General features: G+C 45.6%; 2 protein-coding genes across 10 annotated transcripts in view; one reads left to right on the plus strand and one right to left on the minus strand.

Moving 5' to 3' along the window:
- The window catches only part of NLGN1 (neuroligin 1), a 966,435-nt gene that overhangs the window by 206,725 nt on the left and 735,039 nt on the right, over positions 1-24,671 (minus strand). The gene's annotated exons all lie outside the window — the stretch shown is intronic.
- Positions 1-24,671, plus strand: part of LOC146064344 (acetyl-CoA carboxylase-like) — a 103,475-nt gene that overhangs the window by 25,334 nt on the left and 53,470 nt on the right. For both annotated transcript variants that reach the window (XM_083177728.1, XM_083177730.1), the window contains exon 4: positions 5,505-5,643. In XM_083177728.1, the coding sequence (XP_083033854.1) occupies positions 5,505-5,643 (139 nt within the window). The remainder of the gene's footprint in view (positions 1-5,504; positions 5,644-24,671) is intronic.

Consider the following 24,671-nt stretch of genomic DNA (forward strand, 5'->3'; position numbering starts at 1 on the left):
TTTTATACATTGTTTCAAGCCTGTGCCCCTGCAGCACTGCAGCATGGGACCTGTAGTCCCAGCTCAGTGCCTGCACATATAATGTACAATATGGCTTGTTTTTACACTGTGCTCAGCGCTGGGCTCCCTTATCCCTGCAGCTCAGGAGAGCCCTTCTGGCTGCAGGACTTCTTTTGGTGCACTGGGAGTGGGTAAAGTTTCTCCCTTCCCTCCCCCCCCCCCCCCCCCCCCCCCCCGCCCGGGGCTTTTGCGGTACAGCCGCTTCTCCTTAGCCTCAGTGCGCTGGGGGTTAACTTTGATGCTGGCAGCCGCAGCCTCTGAACTGGGCTGCGGCGCACCCACATCCCGCTGGTGCTCCCTCTATTCCCCCTGGCGTCTGAGGGGTTAACTTCAATGCTTCCGCTGCAGCCTCCGGAGGTGACCCGGGCTGCAGCGCTCCCATGCCCGCTTTTCCTTCTCCCCTGGCGCCTGGGGCAGAGCGGCACAGCCACCGCTCCCTGCCCCCGCACACCAGGGGTTAATGGCGGTGATTTGTCACAGCTGCCGGAGCTGGCGCTGCGGCGTGGGTGAGTCGCGGCGCCCCCTGTCGGGTGCCATACGCTGGGAGCCAGGGAATGCAGACTCCCAGCGCGGGCCAACTCTCCTTGGGAAGGGGTGCACAAGGGGCATTCGTGGCCGCCGGCGGGGGACCGGGGCCGCGGCGCCCAACATAATACATTAAAAAAAAACAGTGTGTCTTTGAATTTTGGCCCCTTTGTTTGTCCGGCGGCCGGGGCTGAAGGGGTAACTCTTTCAGTCCCGCAGCTGCCATTGTCCGTGTGCCGGAGCCTCCGGCCACACTGGACATAAGAGTCACGTTTGGGCACAACAGTTATGCAGCACTGTCCTGTTTCACGTGAGATGCCTTCAAAAACCCATTTCTGAGGTAAAACACGGCCCACATTACTTTTTCTTTTGACAAAAATAGTTTCATCAACTTCCATAATCTGGCCCGGTCCACCAATACGGCGCTGCGGCTGTGCTAGCAGGTCCATGGTAACCCCCACATTCGTGCTCTCTCACAGTCTTGCCGCTTTCACCTCCTCAACATTGCGCATCAGGCCATTCCTCTCTACTGACATCTCCCGCCTTGACTACTGCAACATCCTTCTCTCTGGGCTACCTCTTGCCCGCCTCGCCCCTCTCCAATCCATTAGTAACGGTGCTGCTAGGCTCATCTTACTCCTTTCCCCTCTGTCTATCTCTTCACTGGCTCCCCATTCCTTTCTGGGTTCTCTTTAAACTCCTCACCACCACCTACAAGGCTCTCACCTCCTCCACCGCTCCTTACCTCTCTTCACTGATCTCTATCCACACTCTCTCCCATCCTCCTCGCTCCACCGCCAACTGACCTCTCACCTAGTAGTAGTAGTAGTAGTAGTAGTACGTTTATTTATAAGGCGCCACAAAGTGTCCGCAGCGCTGTACATAGCAAAAAAAAAAAAAAAATTACAAGGTAACGTACAGGGTGTGTAGAAAGATACAGTATAAATAGGGGTATAGCTGGTAGAACTAAAATCAGCATCAGTTCAGAAGTAGGTGTCAAAATAGTCAAGGAGACCGAAGATGAAGTAGAGGAAGGGAAGAACAGGACAGGAGCACAGGTGAGGTAATGAGGTAGGGTGAGTACGTGAGGAAGGAGGGCCCTGCTCATAAGAGTTAACATACTAAAAATAGGTGGGTGGACGAACGAAATACAATAGGATAAGTAGGAACGGAGGGGAACGGAGGCAGGATAGGAGGATCTAAAGAGGTTAGGAGGAGGGATAGGCTAGTCGAAAAAAGTGGGTTTTGAGGGAGCGCTTGAAGGAGGTAAGGGAATCAGATAGCCTGATGGGTGGCGGGAGGTTGTTCCAGTGCAGGGGGGCAGCGCGAGAGAAATCTTGGACACGGGAGTGGGAGGAGGTGATTAGGTGAGAGGTCAGTCGGCGGTCAGCGATGGAGCGAAGAGGACGGGATGGAGTGTGGATAGAGATCAGTGAAGAGAGGTAGGGAGCTGTGGAGGAGGAGAGAGCCTTGTAGGTGGTGGTGAGGAGTTTAAAGAGAACTCGGAAAGGAATGGGGAGCCAGTGAAGAGATAAACAGAGGGGGGAGGCGGAGGTAGAGCGGCGGGAGAGGAAGATGAGCCTAGCAGCAGCGTTAAGAATGGATTGGAGAGGTGCGAGGCGGGTGAGAGGTAGCCCAGAGAGAAGGATGTTGCAGTAGTCAAGGCGGGAGATGACAAGAGAGTGAATGAGAATTTTGGTCGCGTCAGTGGAGAGGAATGGTCTGATGCGTGAGATGTTGCGTAGGTGAAAGCGGCAAGACTGTGAGAGAGCACGAATGTGGGGGGTGAAAGAGAGGGAGGAGTCAATGATGACACCGAGGCAGCGCGTTTGGTCGGTGGACGTGATCTCGGTTTCACCAATGCTGATGGAGATAGTGGGAGAAGAGGGGATGTTCGGGGGATGGAAGATTAGAAGTTCAGTTTTAGCCATGTTTAGTTTCAGGAAGCGTTGGGTCATCCAGGCTGAGATGGCCGTGAGGCATTCGGAGACCTTGGACAGAAGTGATGGGGATAAGTCGGGGGAGGAGAGATAGATTAGGGTATCATCAGCATAAAGGTGGTAATGAAAACCATAGGAGCTGATGAGGGTGCCCAGAGAGGTGGTGTAGAGGGAGAAGAGGAGAGGGCCAAGGACTGACCCTTGTGGAACACCGACTGGCTGGGGGGTAGTAGGAGAGGAGGAGCTCGGAGTGGAGACGGAGAAGGAGCGATCGGAGAGGTATGAGGTGAACCAGGAGAAGACCGTGCCAGTGATGCCAAAGGAGCGGAGGGTGTTGAGCAGGAGAGGGTGGTCAACAGTGTCAAAGGCAGCCGACAGATCAAGCTGGATGAGGATAGAGAAGAGGCCTTTGGATTTAGCCGATAGTAGATCGTTAGTGACTTTGGTCAGGGCAGTTTCAGTGGAATGTAAAGGGCGGAACCCGGATTGGAGGGGGTCTAGAATGGAGTTAGCAGTAAGGTGGCTTAGGAGACGATTATAGGTCAGACGTTCTAGGAGTTTGGAGGCAAAAGGGAGGAGGGAGATGGGCCTGTAGTTGGATGGAGAGTTGGGGTCCAGATTTGTTTTTTTGAGAATTGGGGAGACAAGAGCGTGTTTGAAGGAGGAAGGGAAGATCCCAGAGGATAGGGAAAGATTACCTCCTCCCACTCCTGTGTCCAAGACTTCTCTCGCGCTGCCCCCCTGTACTGGAACAACCTCCCGCCACCCATCAGGCTTTCTGATTCTCAGACCTCCTTCAAGCGCTTCCTCAAAACCCACTTCTTCCAATTAGCCTCCTCCTGCTCCTCCTCCTGTTCCTCCCCCCCTCTTGCTCCTCCTCCTCCCCCTCTTGCTCCTCCTCCTCCCCTCTTTTGCTCCTCCTTCTCCCCTCTTTTGCTCCTCCTCCTCCCCCCCTCTTTTGCTCCTCCTCCTCCCCCCCTCTTTTGCTCCTCCTCCTCCCCCCCTCTTTTGCTCCTCCTCCCCCCCTCTTTTGCTCCTCCTCCTCCCCCCCTCTTTTGCTCCTCCTCCTCCCCCCCTCTTTTGCTCCTCCTCCTCCTCCCCCCTCTTTTGCTCCTCCTCCTCCTCCTCCCCCCTCTTTTGCTCCTCCCCCCTCTTTTGCTCCTCCCCCCTCTTTTGCTCCTCCTCCCCCCTCTTTTGCTCCTCCTCCTCCCCCCCTCTTTTGCTGCTCCTCCTCCTCCCCCCCTCTTTTGCTGCTCCTCCTCCTCCCCCCCTCTTTTGCTGCTCCTCCTCCTCCCCCCCTCTTTTGCTGCTCCTCCTCCTCCCCCCCTCTTTTGCTGCTCCTCCTCCTCCCCCCCTCTTTTGCTGCTCCTCCTCCTCCCCCCCTCTTTTGCTGCTCCTCCTCCTCCCCCCCCTCTTTTGCTGCTCCTCCTCCTCCCCCCCTCTTTTGCTGCTCCTCACGTACTCACCCTACCTCACCAGTGCTCCTGCCCGGTTCTTCCCTTCCTCTACTTCATCTTCAGTCTTCTCGACAATTTCCACACCTACTTAAGAACTGATGCAGATTTTAGTTCTACCAGCTATACCCCTATTCTGTATTTTATCAACACAACCTGTACGTTACCTTGTAATTTGTTTTTGGTTTGCTATGTACGGCGCTGCGGACACTTTGTGGCGCCTTATAAATAAACATACTACTACTACAGACCTCTTGCATCCAGGCATTGTACAGGACCACTGTTTCATTGGACATTTTGAGCTCACACCGACAATATTCTATTGATTTCAGCTCCTCTGCCCACGAGTAAATAAATCTGATCAGAGTCAGAAATGATAACCGGCACCCAGGGAAAAAGTGGGCTGCTCTTAAGCTCACATTTTGCCGGCATGCTTTTATATGGCACCGCCACATACACTCCTTTACCGTCATGCGCATGGGGTGCCCATTGGTGCAAGTAACCGTCACTGGCAGCAGGTGATGGTCCTGAAAAAATTTCACTGCATCCTCCTCTGTCTGAGGCAGCGTAAATAAGCTAATTGATGCAGCCATCTCAATAACTTGAAGAAAATCACAGGGAAACGCCAGCAGCTCTGAGGCACGCTTCTCGTCACAACAGAAGATCACCTCAGAGTGATTTCTGACCAGATCTGACAGGGAGCGGGAAGGGTTAAATCTCATCGCATGCTACTATAACATAATGCAATGTGATTTTCACTACATTAGCGTAAGTAACCAAACTGGGCGCCGTGATAATACACAAGTACCAATGCTTCTCCTTCAACATGTTACTTCACACAAGTTAATCAGTCCTCTACTAGTCCAACATGCCATGGGGCAGATTTATTAAGCTCGGTGAAGTGATAAAGTGTCTGTTTTTTATCACTGGCCAATCAGCTCCTAAATGTGAAGTTACAGGCTTGGTTTGAAAAATGACAGGTAGGAGCTCATTGGCCAGTGATAAAAACGAGACACTTTATCACTTCACCAAGCTTAATAAATCTACCCCATGTTTCTTTCCCATTTAGCCCTCGCACTGTCTATCCCTTCCCCCTTGGTGTGTAAACTCTTGCAGGCAGGGCCAACCACATTCTTCTTTTTTCTTTTCCTGTCGCCAGTGTTTTTTCTCCCATGCAGTGAATGTTTGCTCACCAATACACTGGGTACGGAACCATGGAGCACTGAATCTGTTCTTATTAGGGACTTGCCACTGTATGCTCATATTAACACATTTCCCTGCCTTGGCCCCTGATATTTGTCTGTGGTGTGATAATGTTTAATACTTTGGTTATGGTTTTCCATTGTATGCTGAACTTCTGCTCTGATAATTTTACAGTTAAGATTTTCTATGTTTACCCAATATAATGCTGCATATGCATTATGGCACTTTAGAAATCATGTTTCATTTTTCTTATATATCTTTTTATTTTACTTGCAGTGGGTTTTTTTTTTTTTCTCTATTTAATTTGTGTTCTATGCAACAGGTGCTTATTGCAAACAATGGTATAGCAGCAGTCAAATGCATGCGATCAATAAGACGATGGTCATACGAGATGTTTCGGAATGAGAGAGCTATCCGGTTTGTTGTCATGGTAACCCCTGAAGACCTTAAAGCAAATGCAGGTTAGTTATGTGTTGTAAATAGTTTGCTATAAATTCAAACGCCTGTATTTTCTTTAACAGACTCTACTCTTTTCTTTTAAAACCGAAGAATGTCGGCTTTCTGGTGTCCACCATGAAGTAACAATGGCAAGATCTGCCTTTCTCTTAGTCTGTGAGTCCACAGTGTCAAAGAAATGCTGGAACCAGATTTAGAGATGAATATCTAAATGTAAAGCATTTATAAAATGGATTACTAGAAAATATTTTTATTATGCAGAATACTTCTTCTTGAAGACCATTTAAAATCTAATATTGATGGTTTAATCAATATACAGTACTTTCAATTTGCTGCAGGTTCCAGTCATCTGTTAGCTGTAGTTCATACTAATGCATAATATAGGTGTCCTTCTATATATGCCTTCTTTACACCATGCACCTTGAGATGCCTATAAGGTGTGAGCCGGCCGTTCCCATGCATCTCTAGTAAATCTTGAATGACGATAATCTAGTTGAGGATGTTGTAAAAAAAGACATTGGTCCATCAAGTTCAACTTCTATTTGATCTCCTGTGGTGGTTCCCGGATGAGGTTACGGATATTCTGTTATAATCCCGAATCCCTGATGACTCCTAATACAGTAGCTGTCCTATTCCTCTCTGGGTCCACTCTTCTGCATTCTAATTAAGGATTATAAACCTGGATTCTTTTTTTTTTTTTTTTTTTTTGAGTCTTCCATCATAACCTTCTCCATTTATCTTAAATACTTTAAAGAAATCCTTGTTTCAATGAGTGAGAAACTGCAGGGGCAAATGCAGGATTTAAATTGGCGGGGGGTTCCGTGTGTATGCATCCCGGTGGACAGGATGCCAGTGTTAAATATACATATGCCGGCATCCCGACTACTGCCTGGAGACTGACACCAGAATCCTAAAAATTTATTATGATGCCAGTGTCAAAATCTTGACTGCTGGGATGCCAAAAGGTCAGTATGCAGGCAACATGAGCATGCGCCTGGGAAAGGGGGGGGGGGGGGGGGGTTAGGCACTGGTGGGGGAACTTGGGGTAAGGGTAGGGTGGGGATAACACAGAAAGAGGGGGGTGTTAATCGCACAGGTCATAAATCTTTAGTAATTTCTTAAATGGCCCCTTATATTGGGTATTTATTTGGAACATATACCATTACCAAAAGGGTGTGCTACCACTGGACACTAATTGGTTAAAGCAGAACATGATGATTTTTGAAGAGACAAAAAGCAACTGGAGAATGTCTCTATGTGGTGCACCAAGGAAAATAGAAGAATAAAATGTAACTTTTAATTAGATACTTGATAAAATTTAAGCGAAATAAAAGACACAATACATATACACATACATGGACATAGAAATAAAAAGGATAATAAATCCTCACAACGTGGGACCCCCCTGTCCCAAGTAATTTCAACAATAAACTTTATTATTTATGAATGTCTTTATTTAATGATCTGCAATTGAACTGGTTTATACAGATATTACCAGTATACACGTGTTAGTGCACAATTCTTCCTTTATGTAAGCGGTATTATTCTGGTGACAATCACCTAAATGATACTGTTGCTGGTGGCTACGTTAGTTGGTTTAAATTCAACATTCAGTTTGGGCAAACATAGCAGGCAAATTTTGCCAATAAATTGCCCAGATTGGTTGGTGTGTATGACACCCTCAAGAATACACGTATTAGTACACAATTCTTCCTATATGTGGGCGGTGTTATTCTGGTGATAATCACCTAGATGATACAGTTGCTAATAGCTGCGTTTGTTGATTTAAATTTAAAATTCAATATAAGCAAACAGAGCAAGCAATATTCGCCAATAAATTGCCCAGATTGGTTAGTGTGTATACCACTTATGCTGATATTGTGGGTTGCGGTCCCCACATACAATGTTACGTGGTTTCCACTAGCCAATATTTTATGATCAAGTGGTAATAATAGCCACAGGTAGCCACGAGTACAGCAACCCAGTATTAATATATGGGGCCATGAGTTTTAACAGTATATTATACTGCGGCGTGGTTAGCTCGCCGGGAGACAGATAGAGGCTGTGTGGACGTCACACACAGCGCGTGTGTCTGCCGGGCAGACTCGTAGTGCGGAAAGCCGCTACCTATACCGCTGAGGAAAGAAAGCAGATCAAAATGCATTCAAGTGGGGTAAGGGGAGCAGGGGGAGAAGCCACGAAGTGTACAGTCGGCGTACGCTTCGCCTAGCAGCTTCGTTTATATTGAATTTTAAATTTAAATCAACAAACGCAGCTATTAGCAACTGTATCATCTAGGTGATTATCACCAGAATAACACCGCCCACATATAGGAAGAATTGTGTACTAATACGTGTATTCTTGAGGGTGTCATACACACCAACCAATCTGGGCAATTTATTGGCAAAATTTGCCTGCTATGTTTGCCCAAACTGAATGTTGAATTTAAACCAACTAACGTAGCCACCAGCAACAGTATCATTTAGGTGATTGTCACCAGAATAATACCGCTTACATAAAGGAAGAATTGTGCACTAACACGTGTATACTGGTAATATCTGTATAAACCAGTTCAATTGCAGATCATTAAATAAAGACATTCATAAATAATAAAGTTTATTGTTGAAATTACTTGGGACAGGGGGGTCCCACGTTGTGAGGATTTATTATCCTTTTTATTTCTATGTCCATGTATGTGTATGTGTATATGTATTGTGTCTTTTATTTCGCTTAAATTTTATCAAGTATCTAATTAAAAGTTACATTTTATTCTTCTATTTTCCTTGGTGCACCACATAGAGACATTCTCCAGTTGCTTTTTGTCTCTTCAAAAATCATCATGTTCTGCTAGGGTGGGGATAAGGTTAGGTACTTAGAAGGGGTACAGTACTAGTGTGGGCACTTGGGTCAGGCCTGAAGGGAAGGTGGGCTTGCTTTTTGGGTGGGGGGTGCTGGCATTGGTAGGGCAAGTACTGTACCCACCGCTGGTCACACACAGATGGAGTCACACTTATCCAGAGACAGGGATGCACGACCATCCATTGCCAGCAAGTTGGGTGCCTGAGAGTCAAGCACACACGCTACTGGTATGGATAAAGGCGGCTCCATATACTGTATATGTAATGTGTGTGTGTGTGTGTGTGTGTGTATAATAATATATATAGATCTCGATCTCCAAAATGGCACTCAATATACAAATCTGTAGCAACAGTGGTGCAGGGTCCAATTGGTATTGGTAAAGGCAGCACTTACCCAACCTTGCAGAAGGGAAGAAGACAGACCAGCACTCGTTTTTGAAGTTGAAAAAGTAAATGTATTAAGGGATATTTACAACATGGCAAACATCTTGTATAACATCAAACCGACCCGACAGGCTGTTTCAATTGGAATCTAACTTTATTTATATTATGTTCCTACATACATAGATACCGAGAGGGAGAGACTGTAGAAAGATTGATGCAGAGAGAAAGATGGCAGATGGATAAAATACACAATATTAATACTAACTTGAACTGTAGAATCCAAGCTGCTGACTGTTGTCAGGTCTCTCCCCCACACTGCCTGCTACTGCCTTTCGATCTTCTGTATTTCCGTCCCTCTATCAGCTTTCACTTTGTGCTCTCACGCTCAAAGCAGAGCACAACTAGAGGAGAGGATGTCACCTAGCGGTACTGCAGTCAACAGTGACAGTCACTGACAGCAGTACTCAATGTATACCTGGCTGGCTCCTAAGATCCGTTCAGAGTCTTTTCTGGCCAGCACTGATGCGGGGGAGGTTTCTGGGTAATCAGGTGCTTTACACAGTGGCAAGATTACAAAGTCATTTCTTGTTTCAATGCCCCTTTTTATGCATGCGAATATCTTTTTATTGGCCTTTCTGCTGCTCCTTGACATTGAGATCTGTCAATGAGCACCCCAAAATGTTCCTCCCTTAATTATTCTCCCTATATTTTACCCACTTAAAGTTTAGATTGCATGCTTGTTTCTGGTCCCAAAATGAATAACCTTACATTTATCAATATTTAACCTCCATTTTGCTCCCTATCCTCTAGTTTATTAAAGTTGCTCAGTAGAGAGGCTACCTCCTGATCTTATGTTATTGCAGTACTTTACACAGTTTAGGGTCATCGGTAAAAATGGACACTGCTTACTAGACTATCGCCTAGGTTATTAAAAAGTGGCTCCAGCACAGAACCTTGAGGTACACCACTTAAAACTTTAGCCCAATTTGAAAATGTTTTCTTTACCACAACTTTGGTCTCTATTCTCAAGCAAATGCTTGACCCAAATACAAAGGTTGCTTCCTAGACCCAACTACCATACAGGTTGAGTATCCCTTATCCAAAATGCTCGGGAGCAGAACATTTTTGGATAACGGATTATTCAGTGATTCACAATATTTTTATAATTCAATGAGGTTCAAATACATCATACACCTGAAATACACACAAATATATTTTATTAGTACACAAACTTTGTTTCATAACATGAAACAAAGTTTGTGTACTAACTAAGCACTGAATTTGAATGCTAAGTAAATCATTTTCTTGCAAATATTTAGTGCCAATTACATATCATATCCTCAGTAGTGCTGTTACAGATGTCCCCAGCAGTGGCATAACTCCCGGAGGCAATGGGGGGGGGGGCGCAAGTGACAGGAGAACCCCCCGCTCTGTACAGGTCTCCTGTCACTGCGGCCCCAATGCTCTCCCTACTGTTATGCACACTGACTGCACTCACTCGGCAATGGCATCCAGTCAGATGGTGGTGCCGCTGCTGCAGAGCTAGTGTGGACAGCTGAGCAACGGCTCAGCTGTCCAATGATAATTGATGCTGCAGCCTGCGGCACTCTGATTGGCTGCCCGGAGGAGGAAGGACGTGGATCCCTGTGTGCACAGAGCAAACTCAGCGACGGCATGCAGTGGCAGCGCTGAGTCTGCTCTGTGCACACACACACAGGGACTCATGTCCTTCCTCCTCCAGGCAGTCAATCAGGGTGCCGCAGGTTCAATTATAATTGCTCTGCAGCAGAGGGACAGCCACCTGACGTGATGCCGAGTGAGTGCTCCTGCTCTATGTAACCCACAGCCAGTCAGTAAAAGTAAGACTGGCTGTATTTTGTGTGTGTGTGTGTATGTATGTGTGTGTGTGTGTGTGTGTGTGTGTGTGTGTGTGTATATATATATATATATATATATATATATATATATATATATATATATATATATATATATATATATATATATATATATATATATATATATATATATATATATATATATATATATATTTTTGTTCGCATATATGGTAGCTACAAATACTGTGGGGTGGGGCACCACTATTTATACTGCCTCCGGGCGCTTCATCTGAACTTACGCCACTGGTCCCCGGTTGTGATTTTTTTTTTTTTTCACTTTCTGGAATGTATGGTTTTCAGGATAATGGATACTTGAATAAGGGATACTCAACCTGTATTTTGTAATTCAATCCCATGTAAGGCACTGTATCAAAGACCTTAGAAATATTTAAGTAAACAATATCTGCATCACCCTGGTTCCCATTGACTTTCTCATAGAAGCTAATTAAGTTAGTTTGACGTGACCTATCCCTCACAAATCCATGCTGGTTCCCACTAATCTTATTGCCCACCAAGTACTCATGAATCCCTTAAAAAACCCACCAGTAATTTCGCCACTATTTAATGTCAGGCTTACAGGTCTATATTTTTCTATCCGCTTCTGGTGTAACACAAGGACCACTGGTAGCGCCGCTTACACATTACGCTGCTTCATACTATTTTGCCTGTGCTGCTGCTGGACCATTGTTGAGCGTAGAGGTTGAAGCTACCGCACTAGTTCTTATTAATTTCTCTGATTTGGGATGAGAGAAAGTTTATATGAACCCCTCCACTGATGTCCATGGCCAGATGCTTCCGGACATTCCTCGACACAGGTAGAGTCGCTGCAGTGCTTGTCTCCAGGGGCAACAGGTAAGCTTAATTCGGCTCTGGTGTAAAAGGGCGATGAACACCTCCGGCACTGGAGGTCCTGGAAGCAGGGCCTATGATCATTTGGACATTCTGCTAGGTGATCAGGGGAAAAGCGGGACACGCTGCGTGTGACATTCGCTGGTTGAGCTCCAGGAGGGGGATACCGGTGTGTCCCGTAGCTCCACTCTGGTCTCTTAACAAGCTTACCGCTGAGGACCTGTCACTCTCCCCAGCAGTCTCCAGACTCCTCACTTCAGCCCGGAAGCCATTTCCTGAGGGTGACCTACTGCTGCTACACGGCAAAGCTTCTCTGTGCATTTCACTTGCCCTGGTGTGGAAGACAGCCTGACCACTGAGCTTGATACACAAGAAGAAGGAGGTTACGGTGTTTCCTCCATCTTCACAGTTAGAGGACCTCTTTAAAGAAGCGTGCAAACATCCAAATAGGATGTCCTCCTTACTAAGTGGTTCAATGAATTCTATCCTATGTCTGAGGGTGATAGAAATGTTGGGAATCTCCTCTCCTGTAGACGTGCACATTGCTCGTTTAGTGTGGTCTTCTACTCTCCCCATTCCTGATGTCACCTCTCTTAAAGAACCCACTGATGGAAAGATTGAACAATTTTTAAAATCCATTTATTCCACTGCTGGAGCTGCCCTTCTCCTGGCTTTTTTAACAGCGTGGGTCTACTTGGCTATCACTAGCTGGTTTAATGCATCTGCCGTTCTGACCTAATGGGCCTTGTTGATAACATTCGGGAGGCCAATACATACATAGGGGAGACTGCTTTGGATACAGGCACCTTTTGCCTCAAAAGTCTCTGCTTCTTCTGTGGTGGCGCAACATGCTTTATGGATTTGCTCATGGCGAGCGGATAGCGAATCCAAGAAGGCCTTTTAAGGCCCTTCCATTTTTGGGAGAGGTGCTATTCTGAACAGAGTTAAATAAAATTGTAGCTACCATAGCAGCGTCCAAGACTGCCTTCTTGGCTCCACGACCTCGGTCTTTGGGGTTTTGGCCTTTTCATCCTCAAGGAAAGGCAAAAGACCAGCCCTCCTCTCATTTTCAACCAGCCCCTCCAAAAAACACAAAAGTCAAAGGGTCGCCAAACATGAGCAGGATCGCCAACCATGAGCAGATGCTGTCAGGGTTGGGGGTCTCCTCCTATTTGCAGATGTCTGGTCCAGTACTCCTGGATATCACTTCCAGGTTTTCTTTCCTGTCATTCACAGGGTGTCCCCCCCCCCCCCCCCCCACCCAATTCTGTTTTTTTTCTTTTTTCCCACCTGGTCTGCCTGTAGATTCTGCCAAGGCTCTATACAATGTGGTCCCCTCCCTTCTGTCAGCAGGTGTGATAGAACCAGCCGCTCTTCTCCAGAAAGGAATGGGGTTTTATTCAAATCTTTTCTTTGTCTCATAACCAGACGGCGCCTTCCGACGTATCCTGAATCTGAAGAACTTGAAGAAATACATCCGGGTCACCAGGTTCAGGATGGAATCCCTGCAGTCTATCCTACAAGCACTTAGATAGGATTCGGTATGAAATCCCGACTGGGTCAAAATCCCGACTGGGTCAAAATCCCGACATATAGAATGTACAGGTGAAACAGTCTACATGCCTTTCGGTCGACAGGTGCGAGGTCGACATGGGTTTTTTCACTGTTTTTTTTTACCCGAAAGTCGACATGGATACAGTTGCAATTGAACCGCAGCCCTTCGCTCGCGATGCTTCGGGCACGGTGCCTCGCTGCGCTCGGCACACTATTTTATTCTCCCACCACACCGTAGTGGATGGTAGGGCATGAAATAGTGTCTGTCGGCACATGTCAGTTCAAAAAAACAGTAAAAAAAAACCATGTCGACCTCGCACCTGTTGACCGAAAGGCATGTAGACTGTTTCACTTGTACATTCTATATGTCGGGATTTTGTCCTTGTCGGTATTTTGACCCATTCGGGATTTTGACTGCATCCCCTTAGAAAGGGGATTTCATGGCATCTCTAGATGTGCAGGATGCCTACCTCCCACAGAGACCATCAGTGTTAACTCAGGTTCACGATACAGAGGCGACATTACCAATTCCGAGCACTGCCATTTGGCATCTCATCAGCGCCATGAGTGCTCACAAAAGTAATGGTTGTTATGATAGCACATTTATGACATCAAGAAGTCTGTTGGCTGATCAACTGGAAAAATCTCCTACCCACTCAATGCATGGTCCACTTGGGTTTCTTTTTGGACACCAGCCTTCAGAGAGTGTTCTTGCCAGAGAACAAATGCCTTTCTATACAGAAAATTTTATATGGGGTTTCCTCACCTGTCGAGCTGTCTCAATTGATTTCTGCAGGAGGCTGATGGGCAAGATTTTGAAATGGTGGAATTCGATCAATTCTACTCCCACTGTCTGCAGATGGAGCTCCTCAAATGGTGGAATGACTCACACCTTCATCTAAAGTAACAAATTGTGAACATCTCCAGGGACACTCTCCTCTCTCTGCTCTGGTGGCTTGAGTCATCCCATCTCACCAGAGGTCTTCCATTTCTCATCCTCGGTTGGGTGATCTTGACCACGGAATACAGCCTCAAGGTTTGGGGGGCAGTGGTGGAGAGTCATTCTTTCCAGGGTTGGTGGATGGCATAGTAGGCCAAGCTGGAACTGCATGCAGTTTATCTGGCCCTTCAACACTCCGGATGCCTGCTTCATCGGTCGGTCAAACTCCAGTCTGACAATGCCACGACGGGGCCTATATAATTCATCAGGGGGGCACACGCAGCCGGAGAGCACTACAAGAAGTGTTACACATTTTGACATGGGTGGAGAAAATCCTTCAGGCATTGTCTGCAGTATACGTTCCCGGCCTTTCAAATTGGGAAGCTGACGTCCATGCAGCAGAGTGGTGTCTTCACCCGAAGGTGTTCGTCAGCAGATAGACTTGTTTGTGTCACGTCACAACCACAAGATTCCTCACTACAGAGCCTGCACCAGAGATTATTATTATTATATTTTTATTTATAAGGTGCCACAAGTGGTATGCAGCGCAGTACATATAGAACACATTAGAACAGTACAGGGTACACAGAACTAGACATAAAAGCAACAGAAGAAATAAAACCGAACACAATTAACAGCATAATTCTTAGTACACAATACAGCTCAGGTATAGGGAAGTGAATGAAAATAAATGCAGGTATAGATTGTAGATGAGTAAGGGGAAGATTTATAAAGCTCAGTGAAGTGATAACGGTCCTCTTCCTTCCTGTTCTCACAGCACTCTTCTTACATTTCAATTACAGCTCTCTTAGGGGTACATTTATTAAGCTCGGTGATAAACAGTTTTTTCTCACCGTCCGATCAGCTCCTAAATGTGAAGTTACAGGCTTGGTTTGAAAAATGACAGGTAGGAGCTGGTTGGCCGGTGATTGTCACCAAGCTTAATGAATCTACCCCTAAGAGAGCTGTAATTGAAATGCAAGAAGAGTGTTGTGAGAACAGGAGGGAAGAGGACCCTGCTCTAAGGAGCTTACAATCTAGAAGATGATGATGATGATGATGATCATCATCATCCAGGAGCGTTTCTGGTGGATGCTCTAGAAGTGCCCTGGACCTTTCAAAAGGTGCATCTCTTTCCAAAAATCACCTTAATACCTTACTAGTAATTTACTTCGAAAGCTGCAGTGGTAGAAGGTTACAGCCATTTTCGGCGCACCAAATTGGCCAAAGCAACCTCTGTTCGTGGACCTGCAAAATCTGTCCATGGACGACCCATGGAGGCTACGTCATATGGTGGGATCTGTTGACACAGGGCCCTTGCCTGCACCCAGAGCTTCCCAAGCTAGCTTTGATGGCATGTTTGTTTAGATGTCAATCTTGACAGCTAGAGGGTTTCCAGACAAGGTCTTTACTACTATGATGTCTGCTCTTAAGCCTTCCACAGTGCAAATTTACCATCTGGTGTGGGGTACGTATTTTCCTGGTGCTCAGCAAGGGGTCTGCCGCAGAGACCATCCTCTCAGTTGGCCTATTTGATGGTCCAAGTGTCCGCCCTATTTTCATCTGCTGTACAGATGTTTTTGCAAGGTATGTTGCACTTGCAACCTTTTTGTTTCCCCAGTTCATCCATGGAACTTGCTTCTAGTTCTTCGAGCTCTCCAGAAGGCTCCATTTGAGCCGTTATCAGAGGTGGCTCTAAAATGGTTAACTTGGAAATTTAGTTTTATTTTTTGCTGTTGGCAATTTCTTCCGCCCGCAGAGTTTCAGATTTAGGGGCTCTATCTTCTTGCCTTTCCTCGTGTTTCACCCTGATATTCTAAGCGAAGAACAGCCCCATCTTCCAAAGGTAGTGTCCCGTTTCATATTAACCAGGAAATAGTTGTTCCTTTGTTTTCATTATCAAATTCATCGGAAGTCAGTACTGAAATGGAATTCCTTGACCTAGTTCTTGCTTTACACAATTATGTCACTCATACAGGAACTATTCGCAAGACAGATTCATTGTTTGTCCTGTGTGACGATCACAAGAGGGGCTGACCAACCTCTAAACCAGGGCTGGGCAACACCGGCCCTCCAGGTGTTGATGAACTACACATCCCAGCATGCCTTGCATCAGTTTCAGCATGGCCACATAGCAAAACTAATGCAAAGCATCCTGGGATGTGTAGTTCTTTAACATCTGGAGGGCCGGTGTTGCCCAGCCCTGCTCTAAACAGATCATTGCACGCTGGATTCGGACAGATTTTACAGGTAAGACAAAAATCCTGTTTTTCTTTCCTTTTCAAAAAATAGCACTACATTTGCTATAAACCAGTCCCTTTTTTTTGTTGGTTCTTTGAAAATTAAGTATTATGTCTTAGTTATTTCTGAGCTTGGCTCTATTAGAACCCTAGGGTGTAAGCCGCCATCTGGCCCTGGAGATTTATATACTGTATCTTGATTTTTCCATAGTTGCTTATGGACTTCTTTCTTGGTTAATCAAGTATTAAGTAATGGGACATTATCCTTACTATTGTCTTGAAATATTTCCACCATTTGTTCCTATCTAGTAAACACTGATGAAAAATGGATTTAATTCCTTTGCATAGTCCTTCTAAGTAATCAATCTGTCTACCTCACTTCTTAGATGTCCTATATTGTCTTTTTTTTTTCATTTAAACTTTTACAATTGATTATTATATTTAGGGTTTGCATTGCTGTCTATTGCAGTTTTATTATTTTTATTTTTGCTGAAAATGCTTCTTATTTGCATAGATCTTTGAATAGAATGCAGTGGCAGTTTTTGCTGATTAAAGTGATATGCAAAATGCCTATAATCTGTGCACAACTGCGGCTGTACCTACATATAAAATGCTACGTGACTGTTTTTCCATGTTGGATTTTAGCTGAAAGCCCAACGATACTTTGTTCTACGGTGTCGTGCCACAGCATGGAGCGACTAGAAAGGCTATTGACCATGACTGCAGCAAGGATGTAGATACAGTACAGATGAAGATATACCAAAAGATAGTATTGTAAATACAATCCCAACAAAGTGACATACTAGTTCACACTAGTGCAAATATGTCTAATACTGTAGATCTCTGGGAAGATTGTGTGTATGTATGAGAGAGAAAGCTAATGAGGCATGCTTTCATCATGCATTAAATTAGCATTTTATTCACACGACACCAATGTCCAAGAGACGGTATGCAAATGCTCGTACTAATAGTTAAATAACTGAGGGCTGGCTACCACAAGGCATAATATATAGACACCAGGCAAGGCTGCTTACAACAGGCAAGTGAATCCTTTCACAGGTCCCCAGGGCCATACATATGCTGGATGTGAGTGTCACAGGCCACGGGCTAACTCATTTCAACAGAAGACTTAATTGGAGGGAAGTCTTCTGACGAAACTTGTTAGGGCATGGACTGTGATTTTCCCAATCTGTGCCTCTCCTCCTACTTCCCCAACACAGCAGCTTCTTCCAGCATATGTATGTCCCTTGGGACCCAAGGATTCACCTGCCTGTTGTAAGCAGCCTTGCCGTGTGTGTGTGTGTGTGCAGCCGGCAGCTGCTTCTTATACATCGGGAGTGCCAGGCTGATCTTTCTGCTATGTATATTTATATATCTGTATCTCTATATCTCTATCTCTATATCGGGCAGATGTTTCCTAGTAGAAACGCAGGCTGGCACTCCACGGACTTTTTTTGATGACCATCAAAGATTTATTGTGACATCTGTGCAATCAACGTTTCAAAGCCTAATCAGCTTTTTCATCAGGATACACAATAAATAAGTGTAATAAAACTTACCTATATACTATGTGTCTAGCAAGTGACAACGGGATTCAACGGCTCGGACGCTGTTCTGCCGGGGGTGGGGCACCCGTGGATGACGTCAACAACCCATGTCTCAAGCCGCAAGGCATCATGGGAATTGTAGTCATATTTAGTAGTCCTTTACTCCGGACATTGCGGGGAGACAGGCAACCATAGCAACTCTGCTGTGTATACATGTTTCCAAGGTCCCTCCTCTGGCAGATGAATCTAGTAGAATATAATACATCTTGGATGGGCTTATAGACTGAAATCCCACTAGGGAGGTGAAGTCTATTACAGGTGTCCAGCACAGCTGGACGACTCCAAGTGATCCCGGATAGAAGGGGAGGCACTGGAGGTGAGGAGAAACACTTGTGGGAGTGGCTAAAGGGGGAAAGGCACCAAACTGGCTACCCTACCCCGCTGAAGCAGAGACTTGGTCTCTTCCTGCCCTGTGTGCTGGTGCCATTTCTCTCCATACTGCTGAGCTGAAACCTGGTTCTTTCTTCAAAGTACAGAGTGTGCAGTTTCTCCTGGAAGGTGCTACCCCCGCTGACGTTGAGTCACTGGCAGCATTGTCTCTCAGAGAAGGGGGTGGTGGTCCCGGTTCCTCAGGAGGAAAGGATATTACTCAATCCTCTTGGTACCCAAACCAGACGGGTCTGTCAGACCCATACTAAATTTAAAGTCTTTAAATCAGCATCTTTGGGTAAATCATTTCCGCATGGAGTCTCTGCGTTCAGTGCTTTGCAGCATAGAGCCAGGGGAATATCTGGCATCAGTGGATATTCAGGATGCGTATCTTCATATACCCATATGCAAGGAACATCAGTCCTTACTTCACTTTGCGATAGGGGAGACCCATTTGCAGTTCCAGGCCCTACCCTTTGGTCTTTGGTCCGAGGGTCTTTACAAAATTAATGGCTGCCATGGCAGCGGCCCTCAGGCTGAGAGGGATAGTGATTGTCCCCTACTTAGACGATCTACTATTCAAAGCAGAATCAGAGAAAAGGCTTCAGGAACACCTAAGGGTGGCGACACAGTTCTTGCAGGACGTGGAATGAGTGTTGAATCTTCCCAAGTATCATTTGATTCCCACTCAGAGATTACAGTTTCTGGGGGTAATTTTGGACACCCACTTACACCGGGTATTCCTGCCAGAGTCCAAAGCAAGGGACATCCGTCATCTGGTGATGATCTTGCAAACACCAAGTCCTACAGTTTGGCAGGGGGTGAAACTTCTCTGCAAAATGGTGGCGACGTTCGAGACATTCCAGTTTGCCAGGCTTCATTCAAGGACTTTTCAATGGAACATCCTTTCCTGTTGGTCAGGGAATGCAAAAACCATGAAACAAGAGAGATTACTTCTATCTCAGGAGACAAAGGAATCCTTAGTCTGGTGGATGGACACAGAGACGTTGCAGCTGGGGCGTTCCCTTCGCTCTTGGGACTGGGTGGTTATCACAACAATGCCAGTATTAGGGGTTGGGGGGCGTTAGCCCTTCACCTACAGTTGTAGAGTCTGTGGTCCAGTCACGAATCCAGACTGCTGATAAATATATTGGAACTTTGGGCAGTTTGGAAGACTCTTCAGCAGGCGGAAGATCTTCTGAATGGACTCCAGATATGGGTGCAGTCGGACAACGCCACGGCTGTGGCTTACCTGAATCATCCGGGCGAGACTCGCAGCAGGATGGCGATGCAGGAAGTCTCACGGATTTTCAGGTGGGCAGAAATCAACATTCCTGCTCTGTCGGCTGTATTCATTCCGGGGATCCGGAACGTAAAGGCGGATTTCCTCAGCAGGGAGGATCTGCTGGAGGGGGAATGGTCATTACACCAGGAGGTATTCTAGGAGTTTGTCCAGAAGTAGATTTAATGGCATCCAGGAACAACTGTCAGGTTCAGAGGTTTTGTTCAAATACCAGGGAACCAGCCGCTTGGGAGGTGGATGCCATGACGGTTCCTTGGCACTTCCACCTGGTTTACAATATTCCCCCTTTCCCGATGATACCACAGGTGCTGAGAAGAGTGAAGTCTCAACAGGTGCAAGCCATTTTGATTGCACCAGACTGGCCCAGGAGGTCGTGGTATTCAGACATTCTGAGATTGTCAACTGACTCCTGGCTCCTTCCTCTTCGACAGGATCTTCTAAGGCAAGGGCCATTTCTACACCTGGACCTAGCTCGGCTCAATTTGAAGGCCAGGTTTATGAAACCTCCTTAATGAAGAAGAAAGGTTTTTCTGATGCAGTCATCCAGACTATGCTAAGGGCTCGTAAACCGGTGTCTGCTGCAAATTGTCATTGAGTCTGTAAAATTTACATCAGGTGGTGTGAGCATCAGTTTAAGGAGTGTCTAGGTTCAAGGTGTCTAGATTATTGGATTTCCTTCAGGATGGATTTTCAACAGGTTTGGGATTACAATCCTTAAGTACAGTTTTCAGTTCTGTCCATTTTCATACAGAAAAGTATAGCCTTCTTACCTGAGGTTCAAACCTTTTTGCAGGGCGTAACCAGGCTTAAACCTCCATATAGGCAGTCGGTGGCGCCTTGGGATTTGTCGTTGGCTGACCTTAATTATGTTTCTTTGAAATTCACTTTTTTATTAGCCATTGCTTCGGCTAGACATGTATCGGAGTTCTGAGCGTTGTCCTGTAAGTCTCCACATTAAATTTTTCATGAAGATAGGGTTGTGATTCGAACAGTGCCTAAATTTCTACCTAAAGTGGTTTCTTCCTTTCATTTAAACCAGGAGATTGTGCTTCCGGTATTTTCCCCTCCAGAAGGGGCAACAAATAGGGACAAATTAAGGATATTGGACGTAGTTTGCCCCTTGCAAAAATATGTGGAAAAGTTAAAGGACAGCCGCAAAACGGATCTGTTAATGGTGTTGTATGATGTGCTTAAGAGAGGGGGGCCTGCTTCTAAGCGGACCATTTCCAGGTGGTTAAGGTCAGTAATTGCCTTTGCTTACACCAAGGTATGTAGACCTGTTCCTTCTCGGATTAATGCAAATACCACCAGGTCAGTTGCTTCCTCTTGGGCTGTGCGTCATGGGTCTACAGCGGAGCAGTTGTGCAGGGCTGCCACTTAGTCCTCTGTTCATACCTTTACCAAATTTTACAGGTTCCATGAGTTCGCATCGGAGGACTCATGTGGACGGTCAGTGATGAGAACTGTCAGTCTGAGCGTACCCTCCCAAAGGACCGGCTCGTGAACGTCCCAAGGTTAGCTGTGTCACCAGGATGGACAAAGAGAAAAGGGGATTTTTGTAAGCACTTACCGTTCAAACCCCTTTTTCTGAGTCCATCCTGGTGACACAGCGATCCCTCCCTTACGCTCAGTAAGTCATACCCTTCATGTGTGTCATGATATGGGTTGCTGACGTCATTCACGGGCGCCTCACCCCCAGCAGAATGGTGTCCCACCCGCTGAATCCTGTTGTCACTTGCTATAAGTTTTATTACACTTATTATTGATTGTGTATCCTGATGAAAAAGCCGATTAGGCTTTGAAACGTTGATTGTGCAGAATTCACAATAAATCTTTGATTTGTTTTATTTCTTCTAGGAAACCTTTGCCTGCTATCTACTACATACAGGTGGGCACCCCGGCTATTGACACCTGAGTGGGGACTACAGAACGGAGTGCCGGTCTACACGAGAGATATATAATATCTATCAGTTTGTAGGCAGCACTCACGTACAATAGGCAGCAATGGGAGGGTGCCAGCCAATTTGTGATTCCCAGGGAGACACTCCAAACAGCAATTCGTAGTGGCGGAACACTAAATAAATGGAAGTGAGAGGCTGTATAACTGCAACGTTTCGATGCTTTTAATAATCACATAGTCTTCAGGCAATGACAGAGATACAAACCCAGATTTACCTTAAAAAACCCCACTGAAGGACACGTGCCGCCGGAGCCCACGCCGGACGGAGGACGCATCATAGTGGACGTTCATCAACTCACAGACGGGTTACCTAGGCAACCGGAGGCACGCAAAGTTTAAAAACAAGTCAAAATGGCATAGGAACATTATGTGATATATAATAACCAACCAGTCATATATAACAGCAAACATAATCAATGTGCACACAAAGACAATGAAGCCGGCTGCAGAACAGAAAAAGTTTATCATAGCATAAACAGCACATCCGTTTAAAGGAACTCATGCAGACCCAACTTCTCGTTGAGCCCCGTGAGGAGACAGGGTTTTTAACTGAAAAATCCATCTCGATTCACATTGCAGCAGCTTCAGAGACCGATCACCCCCCCGAATGTCAGCGGCACATGATCAATGATCATGTAACATAACACCTCCATGAAGAGCCTTGCAACTGGCTGATCACTCGAGCCAGATGCCAGGGCCAAACGAATAGCATAGCGGTGGGCTGCCATGCAGATCATTAATGTGCAGTCGGTTTTGCTGACATAACTTAGCCCACAAGAGCAAGTTATCATATATATTCTATACTGAGTCATGCAAGTGACACAATGTCGGATAAAATAACGTTTGCCACTGTATGGGTGAAAAAAACGATCACCTGCAACATGTCAGGCAATTTTGACACCGAAAGCAACCCTTTCCGATACCCAAAAAAGTGGAAGCAGTAAACTCCGAGGCAGGATGATGAGCAATATCAGCCTTCATCACCCAGTCACGGATATTACACCCCCTAGTATAACAAGACATAATGCGTGTAGCATTAATGCCAACGTCGGGATCCGCTTGCACAATGGGCCATAGGTTTTTACTAATTCTATTAATGTCCGTGCTAGCCGTGATAAAATGATTGACCCATGGCAAGCGCTTAGTATCTGGTTTAGCAGTATTTCTAATTAAAAGTTGCGGTCTGGGAGTAGACAAAACCCGATGGTTTGCTTTCAACAGCAATTCTTTGTTGTAACCCCTGTCGCCAAACTTGCTCACCATGGCATCAATCTAACAGCCTTAACATCAGAACTGCAGATCCTGTGAGCCCGCAGGAACTGTGAGAAATAGGAAGACCATTTTTTAATGGTTTAGGATGAAAACTGGCCTAATGTAAAACTGTGTTCCTGTCTGTGCTCTTCTGAAAAACTGTGGTCTGGAACCTGCCATTACATAGTGATACAGCCACATCAAGATAATTAACAGACTGCGCATCAGCATTATAAATCAATTTAATGGGACTATCAGATGAATTGTGACTATTGTTGAAGTGTTGTTGAAGTGTTGTTGAAGTGTTCAAGCTCCTGCCTGGACGCAGACCACAGCAGGAACACATCATCGATATATCAAACATAAAATTTCACCTTGCCTGCAGCTAGTGGATTCAGGAAGAATATATCCTGTTCTGCCTTCATCATGTAGGTATTAGCATATGATGGGACCACATTGGACCCCATCGCACATCCAGATACCTCAAGGAAAAATCTTTTGTCAAAAAGAAAATAATTAGATGTTCATATCATATGCAACAAATCGCAGATCAGATTGGCATCTGGCCCCTGTATGCCGGGTGATTGCCAATCAGATCTCATACTGACTGTATTCCCCCTGTCTGTACTAGGTATGACCGTGTATAAACTGCTAATATCAATACTACATAACAGGCAATTGGCAGGTATAACATCGAAGGCAGACAATTTGTTAAAAAATGCAGTAGTGTCAACCAAATGATGTTGATAATCAATATTGCATGGCTGTAGCAAAGTGTCGCTGTACACAGCACAGTTCTGGAACAGAGACCCACGTGCGGCTATTATGGGCCGACCGGGAGGATGCTCAAGACTTTTATGAACTTTAGGTAAGGTATTTATGAGTTGTACTACAGGCCACTTAGGTACCAAGGCATCCATTAGCGCTTGATCAATAACCCCTTCATTAACAGCCACAGTGAGTCTCTGTACCAGCTTATTCTTAAACAACAATGTAGGATCACTATCAAGAGCACGATACAGCGGTGTCAGACAGTTGGCGTAAAATCTCTTTATGGTAATCACTTGTATCTTGGATAACAATTGCCTCGCCTTTATCGGCAGGGCGGATAACAACATCCGTGTACGATGCTAAATTGTGTAATGCAACAAACTCTTTATTTGGTAAATTGTGAAACACCTTTTTGGTAGATGAGGGTGAAATAACTTTGCTATGAACCTCAATGTCCAACATAGAAGAAAATAATAGAAGTGATTGACAGATCTAGACTTAAATGTGGATTTACCTTGTAATTTCCGCAACCTGCGGAGGAATAGAGCTCGCATCCCTATTATCGGGATGATTCCTAAAGTGTTCTTGCAACCTGAGTTGGCGATTTAATCAATATTTTTCCCAGTCAAACGGTCTAAAATGACAAGTGGGGACAAAAGATAAACTGTGACCAAGCACTTTAGACTCATCCACCGTTAAGTTGCGATAGGATTGATTTATGATCGGTTCTTCAATAGGGGTGGTCTCCCTCTTTTGCCATGGCCATGTCCGCGAGCGATTGCCACCCCTCTGTGTGTGAAGTCTGAGGCGCCCCGTTGTCTGTGTCGCAGACGATACCCTAAAGGGGCAGGCGCAGTATTAGTAATTTTAGACCGTTTGACTGGGAAATTGAAAAATATCGATTAAATCGTTCCTGCGTGCTCGCAGGATCTGCAGTTCTTATGTTGAGGCTGTTAGACAGATTGATGCCATGGTGAGCAAGTTTGGCGACAGGGGTTACAACAAAGAATTGCTGTTGAAAGCAAACCATGGGGTATTGTCTATCCCCAGAC

Source organism: Crinia signifera, chromosome 3 (genome assembly GCF_055691185.1).
Source record: "Crinia signifera chromosome 3, ASM5569118v1, whole genome shotgun sequence".
NCBI lineage: Eukaryota > Metazoa > Chordata > Amphibia > Anura > Myobatrachidae > Crinia > Crinia signifera.